The sequence below is a fragment of the Convolutriloba macropyga genome, chromosome 6 (genome assembly GCF_964194025.1).
Source record: "Convolutriloba macropyga chromosome 6, txConMacr16.3, whole genome shotgun sequence".
NCBI lineage: Eukaryota > Metazoa > Xenacoelomorpha > Acoela > Convolutidae > Convolutriloba > Convolutriloba macropyga.
This window is the reverse complement of record NC_134473.1, coordinates 27129037-27140458: the sequence shown is the minus strand read 5'-3', so window position 1 is coordinate 27140458 and position 11422 is coordinate 27129037. Positions and strand designations below refer to the sequence as shown.

Sequence of the window (11422 nt, the reverse complement as noted above, 5' to 3'; positions counted from 1 at the left end):
TTCAATTATAGAGAATTAACTATTCTTATTATTTTGAGTTTCCAATGTCTTCTCCTTTTGTTAGACAATTAATCCAAGAATGTGGAGCAGCTGTGTTGTAACATCATGTGCAAACGAACGGTACCGAGCCTCATAGTCAGTTTTTACCCTCAAATTGGATTTTGAAGGAAGTTTTGTAAAGAATTGATTAGTTTTTGATTTATTACAACGAAACTCCAATTAACAAATAATCAAAAATCTTCCAGAAAGCAGTTATTCGAGGTCTTGTTTATTTGGTTTGGCTGTCGCCGAAAGCGTCTGATTTTTTCCTGTCACTGATTCTGATGAAATCTCTTGAGCCACTCACACCAGCCATAAATGACTGGCCCGCTAGACGTAATCATGAAAAAAGGTGGTGAAAAACACGGGCATTTTCTAAAGGAAGCCAAATTATTTGAACGGTGAGGAAGGCCGAAGTTACTTGTGTATTTAATGTCCCTCTAAGGTTTAAAACTAATGCATAATTTTTTGACTCTTCAGATGTAGTTTAAAATGGCTGCTTCATCGATGCGTTCATTTGCAGTATACTGTCGCTTCTGCAGAGTAACCCGGCATCCAACAGCATTGAACATAGGCAGAACTGTCTACTTCAACCACGATGATGCAACCTCAATTCATAATCATAATTTTGAAGGCCGCGAAGTTAAGAGGATGAAATTTCCTCCTCTGCCCTCCATTCAGGACCTTTTGAGGATTTACAGGTTGAAATCAGTTCGACTGTTGTCTCAGACATTTTTGATAAGGGAAGACATTGCCAGACGTATCGCGAGATCTTTAGGTTCGCTCAGAAACGCAACCGTCTATGAGGTTAGATTTTGGCTTGAAAATTAATGGAGGTAAAAGTTTCAAAGTTTTGGACAATTCGTTTCTGAAAAGGTAGGAGACAAGTGGCGTAGTTGGGGTGCAGCCCGGGTTGCGGTGCCATGATTAGCATCGATAGATCATGTAAATTTTACGGTATCTTATAATACCATCGATTAAGCCTTGTTAATTTTTGATTAAAAAGCGTCAATGGATCTGAGAAGATTCATAGCAAAAACTTGTTAATTGAAATGTTAATGATCCTTCTATGGGATTCAATAGGACCCCGTACCCGAAACCTTTTTAATGTAGTATTGATAGTGGCAGTTTTTTTAAACACGAGATTAATCACTGAAACCATTTTACAATTTATATCCGAAGACGTCTTGAAAACTGCACTGTTTTTGTCCAGATAAATTGGCCAATAGTTGAAGCAGTTTAAATTTAGTTTGTGTTTCTTGACTTAGATACTTTACTTGCGTTTAGATAGGACCAGGACCTGGAATAATTACGCGTGAAATTCTGAAGCAGTTTCCAGAAAGACTAATAGCAATCGAAAAAGATTTCAGGTTTCGACCGATCATAACCATGCTTAAAACGGCGGCTGAGGAACTGAATTGTGATTTGCAGTTAATTACGGAGGATTGTTTAAAGCACGATTTCACAGAAAGTTCTAGAATATTTGGGAATGCGAAAGATTGGAACGATGAGAGTCCAAATTTATTTATTATGGGCAATTTGCCATTCAATGTTTCGCTCCCGTTTCTGGTGAAATTACTTCACGATATGGATAACAAAAAGGGATTGTTTCAACACGGAAGAGTCAATATGGTCTTCACATTTCAGAAAGAAATTTGTGAACAAATTGTCGCTCGAGAAGGCGATGATAAACGAGGCCGTTTGTCCTTAATGGCACAAAGCATTTGCCATGTTGACTATGTTATGACCATTGCCAACAAAGTATTCGTACCAAGACCTGAATGCGATACAGGATTGGTTATTTTTGAACCGAGAAAATCAAAGCTAATCAACGTTCCTCTACCATATTTTGAAAAGTTAGTTAAAGCAGTTATGCATTATAAGAACAAACAATGCTTCAGGGGATTAATGGATTTGTTCCCTAAGGAAGTTGCTAAATTGTGGGCTATTAAACTTTGTGCAGAAGCTGATGTTCCACAAGATTTGTATCCAAGATTCCTTGATCTGAAATCAGTTTCAGGGCTTGCAGACGTTTACTTCAGATTATGTACAAAGTATGAGAATTTGTTCGAATACGATTACCAGAGACCGAAATTAAATATTCCAAATCAACTGTTGGCTGATACTGAAACGCATGAAGATTGCAGTTGGGAACTAGATTCAAGAACTTCAGGAACTGTTCACAACTCATAGATTTACTTTTTTTGAGCGTCATGATTCTTTCATAACTGTCATTATAGGAGAAAATTATTGAAGAAAATTCAAATTGATCCAAAATAACTTTTTTCGTGCCTAGCAAGAGTTCAATTTGATCATTTTTACTGTCAATTGTGAAATTGGCAAACTTTTCTACGCATTCTAGAATGATAGGAGTGGTAACAATAAAAGTTTATAAAGTTTAGATTTCAAATTGAAAATTTTATACACTGCAGAAGAATTTACCACCAAATTACCCCGCAAACTTTTCAGCCTTTTCGACATTTCTTTTTTTAATATGTCTATCTGATATAAGACAATCTATTTTTCTGCTGACCGAAATTTAGATTTTTATTAGCTGTTGCAAGAACAAGACAGCCTTGAAGAAACTAAAATTGAAAAGTTAAACGTAATATTAAAGAAATTTTCGAATTTTTTAATCATTTTGTCTTCATATCTGCTTGGGCTCGAAAGACTCCAACAGATATCTCATTGCGGTATCAAATCTACTGAAAATGAAGTCAGAGCAGGAATTTAATACTAAAAAGTTACTTTTTGAAGTTTCGGAGCTCAATTTTGTTGGGTTTTGTTTTCATTTCAGAGATTTTTGAGAAATTTGTGTTGTACACTTCAGTTTCAAAGTCTTGCACACTTGAAGATTTCACTTTAAAATTCTAATAGAGCTAGATGTTTTGGTGACTTGAACAAAAAAGAACTGAATTGTAATTTTCTGAAGAATTTAGTTCATATTCTCTTGGATTTTTTTTTACAATTTTTTGGAAGATTCAATTGGCCATTTATGACAGACTTATTAGTTAAAAACAGGAACTGGTTCTCTTTTTGGATCTGCTTTTTTTTAATAGCCGCACAGCGATAGCTGGGGCTGTTATTGGCCTGCTCTTTGTTTTTTTTATTTCGTCGTCGCGATTTCTGTTACGACCATATGACGTCACAACCACTTCAAATCTGCTTTTTGTTCATTCGCTCATGCAATTTCATCTGAAGTGCGTGCGTGACGTCATTCTTTGCTCTTAGTGGAGTGAGTTTTTCTGTTCATTCGCGTGATTAAATTTTTGATCACACTTGACTTACCTCACTCTCAAAAATGACTTCCTCACTTTGAAATTGACTTTTATTTACTTTAATTCAAAGAGATAAGGGCAAATGGGTGTGTGTCACTCGTAATGAAGGTTATTAGAGAGCAGCTAATAGAGGCAGCGAAAACTTATACAGAGTTTTAATCAAAATGGAACATATCAGCCTTCAATGAAAAGACGGATTTTTTTGGTCTGTCTTTTTTACTGTTTTTCTTAGACTGCAGATCTACGAAGCTATTGCGGCTATTTTCTGACAATCTGCCAGCTATGTTATTAAAATTGTAAAACTTTTTGATTTCACATTCAATTGAAATTTTTGACCAAGAATTCGGAATAGAGAAATTTAAATTGAGATTTAATTTTTGTAAACTGGAATTATTTGCAAACTCCAAAGAAGCAAATAGTGCTCAACCAAGCTTTTCAAAAAATAACTTTGAAAAAATTGAAAAGTTGGCTCTTGGGTAAAACTGATCGTATTATAATGATGATACGAAACAGTAAAATACAAATCTGCAAACGGCCGCAATGTGAAAAAGTTATTAGATTAAGCAATAAAAGGTAGTATGGCATTGAAACTGTGACAGGCTGCAATTATCAGAAAAACAGAGAAAGATTTTCGAATGTGACTTTGGAGCATCATGTTTATTGAAAATGTTAATAAGGTGACCCGATAGCAGAAAAATTGAGGTCGTTGAATGGTATGCTGAAATGCTAATTTTACTGGAAGAGAACTCTTGTGAAGCAATGATAATCATTTGAGTTCCAATTTTTGTAAACGAAACAGTTTTACAACGCATCTTAAATCCGTATATGGAAGAAAATTACAACTAATTCCGCAACTTAAGAATTTATTATGAACTCAAAAAATTTCTGAACGGTTCGTTGTTCGTTATGACATTCCTCATTTGACTTTTTTTCCTGATTGAATCTGCCGGAACGATGACTGAAATCATTTCTGTTTTTTTTGTGGACTATGTTGGATCTGCTTTTACCTCCCGTTGAACTAGCACCAGCCGTCTTGTTTGTTACAAATCGGTTTTTGTTCGTCGTATTGAAGTCAAACTGAAGCTTTCTAGATTTTGAAAACTTTTTGTACATGACAACCTAATTCTTTGAATCAATAGCAACTCGTTCAGCTGAATTGCTTGCCTTGTACTGGATTTGCTTTAAAAGTTCTATTACTGTGTTGCAATACGGAAAATGAAAGTGAGGTATAATAAGGCCGCAATTGGAATTAGTTTTAATAGCAGCCAAATTGCAAATAGTGTTTAGTTATCTATTAATTGTGAGCTTAAACTATTTGAAAGCGACCAGTTTAATCTCAAATTTGGCTTAGATGGATTTTTATCAAGTCCTACGGGTTGATAAATAGCAATGGCCAACAGTTTTCGTTCTGAAAATTGGAATTCGCTCTAGTCCTGCATTGTTATTTTCTGCTCTCCTTTTGGAAGTAATCTGATTGTTTGAGAATTTTGGCGAGGGAAAATTTGAATAATTTGGCGCTTTTATAGGTGTTTGTCTGCCGTAGTTAATATCTATGGTAGCTATCATTGTATAGACGTATGTGGTTTTTGATAACGATAAAAAGGAGCTGGCCTGTTGTGTGGGGAGCCTTCAGCAGAAGCACGGCGACGCGACGGAGCATATCGATCCCCCAATACCCTACCCTCAAAGACGTTGGAGACAAACAGACAAATGCCCTCTGGAGTCAGGTTTTTGTGGTGGTGCTCAGCAGACCCTGCTTAACTGAGGCGCCTATTGATCAGAGCAGATGTGGAGAAAAAACCCGGGACTTCCTAAGTGACCATGTGGCTAATGCCATAAAGCGGTCAACAGTAGAGACTGGTCAATCTATTGTGTAGACTGCCAGAAATATGTCCACCGGAAGTGCGCAAAGATGACGATAGCTGAGATCAGAGCCCACAACAACTACCGATGGCACTGTGGCTGCTACATACAGAAAACAAATCCACCACAAGCGCATCGGAAAAATTCAGTGAAGAGGAAAAACGTCAGAATCCTTCAATGCAACTTAAATAGGTGGAGAGCCAGGAGCACTGTCCTGAAAAGAAGACAGAAGATTGGAGAATCGACGTCCTGGTGTTGCAGAAGGAAAAAGTAACTTCAGAGTCTGCAAACCCCGTGCCAAAGGACTGGAATGTCTCCAGAAGGGATAGAAAAGTCCAGGGACTAGAATGTAAGCCCCTGACAGATCTGCACATTCCAACTGGAGCCGCCCTTGAACCAGTAGGAGTCGCTATTAGGGCTCTTAAGGGTTGGCTATATATTTGGAATATATATCGACCGCGCGCTAAGGGAGGAGCTGATGTACGAGATGCAGCACCCTACACAGCTTTTTAGCCCAAAAGAGGTGCATTCTGCTTTGGATGCATTAGGAGTCTGGGCCAAGAATAATTATGTAGAGATCAGCGGAGAACATACAGAGGCCATGGTTATTTCAGTGGGCCCAAAGGTGAACGGGAAATGCTAGCCAACCCTCTTCCTAAACTACCAACAAATAAAGTATAACAAGAACCTCACTATCCCGAGAACTACGATCGCTTTCCAGCTTCGCTTTACTGATCAAATGAAAATGGCAAAAGCGAAATTGATCAAGCGGAACAACATGCTCAAGTCAGTGGGAGGAAGGGATTGGGGATTGACAGGAGTGGACATAAGGAGACTTTACAAGTCATACGTTCGACCAGGAGGTGTATATACCGTGGAAGTATGAGAACCCTTCCTCTCTAACAACGCCTGGTCACAACTGAAAACCGGAAACACGCAAGCAGCAAGGATTGTCTGGCCTACCTCAAGGAACAGCAGTGAGTGGCGTCGCTAGCAGAGGCCGAACTCACAACCCTCCAACAAGAGGAAAAGGGTGCAGCCAAATTACTGGAACATTGTTCAACCCGAGACGCCATACACTCCGGAGGATAATGGCAGATCACCAAGGGCAAAAAAGGCTGAAATCAAGAGGCGACAAAAAGAAACGACTGGAGGTCAGTCGCTCTAGATTTTACAGCGAGAATGCCTGTCAACGCGTCTGTCAGAGATTACGGCAGCCTAAACAAAGACGACAACCGACTACTGTGTTGCAGAAGGAAAAAAATAACTTCAGTCTGCAAACCCCGTGCCAAAGGACTGGAATGTCTCCAGAAGGGATAGAAAAGTCCAGGGACTAGAATGTAAGCCCCTGACAGATCTGCAAATTCCAACTGGAGCCGCCCTTGAACCAGTAGGAGTCGCTATTAGGGCTCTTAAGGGTTGGCTATATATTTGGAATATATATCGACCGCCCGCTAAGGGAGGAGCTGATGTACGAGATGCAGCACCCTACACAGCTTTTTAGTCCGACTCACCGCACAGTCATCTGCGCAGATGACAATGGGCACGGCAGCTGGGACCACCTAATCGAAGCAGATGAGGTGGGAAGAGAGGTAGAGGACCGGGCAACGGACGCAAAGAACCCCTTTCTGAACACCGGCAAAGCCAGAGAGACTGCACGGGAACGCAGTCCAGCCCAGACTTAAAAGCTGTGCACACAACCAAAGAAGCAGTATTCAATTGGAGTCTACTGGAAACCATAGGCTCGGGCCACCAATTGTCATATAAGTTAAAGAGAGTCCAAGCGGAAAGTCTGCCCACAATGCAACTCTAGCCTGCAAGACATACGCAGGAGTTAGCAGAGTAGGAATAAGAAGAAAGGATGCGAAAGAGGCCTACATGACCGTGAGAAGGGCGGCAAGGACAACAGATTAGGATGATGTAAACGTCGCCTTCACGGAACTAGAACTAACCAAAGTTCTGGGCAACATGAGGCCGAAATCGCCTGGACACGACTGAGTACATCCCCAGATGTTGAAGAAATTGGGAGAGAACGGAAAAACTGCCCTCTTGAAACTTCTTAACAGAAGCTGGAAAGGTCGAGTGCCCCACTGCTTCAAACTGGCTGTGATTATTCCAATTCTAAAGAAGAACAAACCGGCAGATAAAAGAGCAGCATACCGGCCGGTAGCGCTGCTGTCCTGTATTTCTCAGACCCTAGAAAGCACGGTGTGCACACGCTGAAACGAATGGTCAGCCGAAAACGCAGTCATACCCAGAGAGCAAGCAGACTTCCAGAAGAGAAGAAGTCAGGACGTGGTAGCCAACATCCGCCAGTCTGCGATGGACTCCCTCCAGGTGAAGCAAAAAGACGCTACGTGTTGCAGTGGTCTTTAAAGCATCTTTGATAAAATTTGGAAAGGAGGATTACTAAGAGACCTAGCACGGAATGGTCTGAAGGGTCGGTGCTTGCTTTGGCTACGCAACTGGCTCAGCGACAGATACGCAAAAGTGAAGTGGAATAAAAAAATGAGCCGCGCAAGGAAATTTGATCTAGGTGTACCCCAGGTGAGTCCCCTTTCGCCGCTTCTTTACTGCCTCGCGACAGCCAGTTTACCCAAAGCAATCAGGAAACGCTGCCCCCAAGCTCTAATCAACCAATTTGCAGACGACCTTATGATTCAGCTACCATCGGACAAAGCAGAAACAGCAGCAAAAGAGGTGCAGCCTGCTTTGGATGCATTAGAAGTGTGGGCCAAGAATAATTATGTAGAGATCAGCGCAGAAAATACAGAGGCCATGGTTATTTCAGTGGGCCCAAAGGTGAACGGGAAATGCTAGCCAACCCTCTTCCTAAACTACCAACAAATAAAGTATAACAAGAACCTCACTATCCCGAGAACTACGATCGCTTTCCAGCTTCGCTTTACTGATCAAATGAAAATGGCAAAAGCGAAATTGATCATGCGGAACAACATGCTCAAGTCATTGGGAGGAAGGGATTGGGGATTGACAGGAGTGGACATAAGGAGACTTTACAAGTCATACGTTCGACCAGGAGGTGTATATGCCGTGGAAGTATGAGAACCCTTCCTCTCTAACAACGCCTGGTCACAACTGAAAACCGGAAACACGCAAGCAGCAAGGATTGTCTGGCCTACCTCAAGGAACAGCAGTGAGTGGCGTCGCTAGCAGAGGCCGAACTCACAACCCTCCAACAAGAGGAAAAGGGTGCAGCCAAATTACTGGAACATTGTTCAACCCGAGACGCCATACACTCCGGAGGATAATGGCAGATCACCAAGGGCAAAAAAGGCTGAAATCAAGAGGCGACAAAAAGAAACGACTGGAGGTCAGTCGCTCTAGATTTTACAGCGAGAATGCCTGTCAACGCGTCTGTCAGAGATTACGGCAGCCTAAACAAAGACGACAACCGACTACTGTGTAGCAAAGTGTTATAATATATTTGAAATGAAGTCGGGCTCAAAAGTAACGCATGCTTTTAAGTCAAGCTTATTTGAGTGATACTACTGAAACTTCATAGCACTGATGGAAATACGCATAGTTTGTGGAAGCCAACCATTTGTGGATGCTGGGACTTAATTTTGTAGGAATTGACCCCCTTTTTGGCACTTCTCATGTACAACAGCCTGTAATGTGAGTGATGAGCATTAATTTCTGGAAATTTTTATTTTTGCCTTTTAAGTTGAGTATGCAACTGCTCTCTAATAATCGTTCAGATGAAAGGGTTCAAAAGTTGCGTCCTTTTAATCGAATCTTTTGTTTGTTCCGGCTCGTTTTTTTTTAAGTTTTTCAGTAACTTTTATAATTACCGGAGATGATTTTTGAGTGCTTTACGAAGGTTTAACTTTGTAATTTATAGTTAATTATCAAATACCTGGATGCTCAATTTTGAATTGGTTTCACTGTTTGCAAAAAAATATTTAGCTGCAAACATGATGCGATAACTGCATTCGTCGTCTAGTCATTATGTCGCAAAACATACCCAAAATCAAGTAAATTTGCTTTTTTGGGGGGTTTTATCAAGGCGCATGTTTTAAGATATAGTTATAAGCTAGCGCGGAAAACAGAAACAGTAAGGCGAATATTTAGTTGAATTTTGAAAAAGTTGGGAAATATCTTTTACATTTGTCCACGGTTTGTGTTTTTGAGCTATTGACGAACAAAACTGCTAACAAGTGCCAATAAAGCGGACATCAAAGAAAGTCTATTTGATTTTTAGTTAGACAAAAGTTCTCCATTTTACTAATTGCAGATTAAAAAGGCAAATCGCTGGTTTGAACTTATTAACAAGATGGTAATTAACCCAAATTTTGTTTTTGAACTATGTGTTTAAACTTTATTTATAAAGTCGAGAACTCTAGCTGTAGGCTAGTTGAATACAAACAGACCGTGGCATAAATAGTGGACAAATGTGCCGAGGTATTATCACACTTCTCTACGATTTGATCAATTTAAAAATACCAAATGTACGGCGTAACGTCCCTACGATTTTTCCTTGTATAGAAATGAATAATACAGAACCTTCATCTTTGTATAATTTTACCAAATAAAATGGTTTTGCAGTGTAAAAGGGTTCATCACAGAAGCATGAAATTCAAAAATTGCGATTAGTCGCATTGTAAACTTGAAGAAACACACACACACACTCATTCATTTGCAAAACCAGTTGTTGCAATCAGTTCACAAGCGAAACTTAGCCAGCAAATAAGCAACTGGACTTGTGCTGTTAACCATTTGCTTAGAAAATCAAAGAGAGAATTTGAAATATTGAAATGAAATAAGTAGATGTTTTCATTTTTCTTTTCTTCGTTTACAACACTGATGAGGTCTTTAGATCTCAGGTTGAGTCCGTATACAGTAAAATTGTAAACAAAAAAATCTAAAAATTGTAGAATATTGTCTCGACTTTTTTGTTGGTTTTTTTGGCGAGAATTATAATTAAGTTATTTTTTTAATACTTGCTCTATATTCGCAGACTTTTGAATTTTGTAAAAATCAAAGTAAACAAAAGAGAATATATTTTTTAAGCATGTTCACTGTGCAAATTGAAGCAAAAGTGTCAAGTGTTTTAAATAAATTTTTCTGACCGAAAAACTGACATTTTGGATATATTTAAAACAGTATGATCGAAATTTATTTCAACATAAGTTGAGAAGAACGGAACAGTGTTTAAACGGAAGTTTTTTTATTTCACATTATTGAAAAACTCTAAAATATAACAAATTTGGCTGAAGGTCAGGTGGAACCCTTAATAAACTGTGGAACATAGTTTTTGTATGAAGGTAACACAGGTGACAGGAATCATATATAACTTACACCGAATTGGACTACTAACAATTTTTCTCAGTTCTGTTTGTTTTTTGTTGTCGCAGTTATCCAATAATAGGTCGACACTGTAAATTTTCAAGAGAACAATTTTCAAAAGATTTATGGGAAATGATTTCGATATACAGTTGAGCTTCTCTCAGAAATAAACGAATTTAGACTACATTTTAGAAAATTAAATTCTTCTGTTTCTTACTAAAAATTGTATTAATGTTTTTATACTGTCTGCGCTGAATGAAAAATTTTATAATATAGAAGGCCTTACTCGCACAATCGCACAGAAAATTTTTCGTTCAAAAATCGGAGGAAGCTAGCAAGAGGAAGAATCATGTTTAAATTGTTTGGCTTTTCGTCGCACTCCTGAAAAACTGTTTATTGTACTTTTCTTGTACGTCAAGAATCTCTATTTTCATTTGGTCTCCTATCGGGCAATTAATACCACAGAAAATAACCACATCGTATCTAAAAATTTATTCATCAGAACTGGTTTAAGATTTTTTTTAAAAAAATGAAAATTTGGTTACATCAGAAACGCGTTTGTTATATCTACAATACAAGAAAAGTGATAGATAATATCTTTGAAGAGCAAAAAGAACTCATGAAAAAAGACTTAAAAATATTGTTTGCTTGAAAATTTTGTGCAGATACATTTAGTTTTGTCGTTTTTGTTTTTGAAGAAAGGTGTATGAACTAAATAAAATGAAGTTTATTTACAATTTTAAAACAACTTTATTAGAATAGTTGTAACCCCCTGAACCCCTCAATACTTTTCTTTGTTTTTGTTTGCGTTTATTTAAAGAACTCCCTTTTTTCGATCTGCGACCAAAATTTGTAATATTTAATAACAAAGAGAACTAGCCTCTGAGGGCTAAAAAATGTTTCTTTTTCGCTACAATGCGTAAACAAAAACAAAA

At 38.5% G+C, this 11422-nt stretch overlaps 1 protein-coding gene across 1 annotated transcript; it reads left to right on the top strand.

Moving 5' to 3' along the window:
- Positions 1–523: 523 nt before the first annotated feature.
- On the top strand, positions 524–2319 carry LOC142340900 (mitochondrial dimethyladenosine transferase 1-like). The gene is made up of 2 exons (XM_075391672.1): positions 524–846; positions 1327–2319. Exons 1-2 carry the CDS (start codon positions 532–534, stop codon positions 2230–2232), a joined length of 1221 nt encoding a protein of 406 aa, XP_075247787.1. The 5' UTR covers positions 524–531; the 3' UTR covers positions 2233–2319.
- The last annotated feature ends 9103 nt before the right edge of the window (positions 2320–11422 follow it).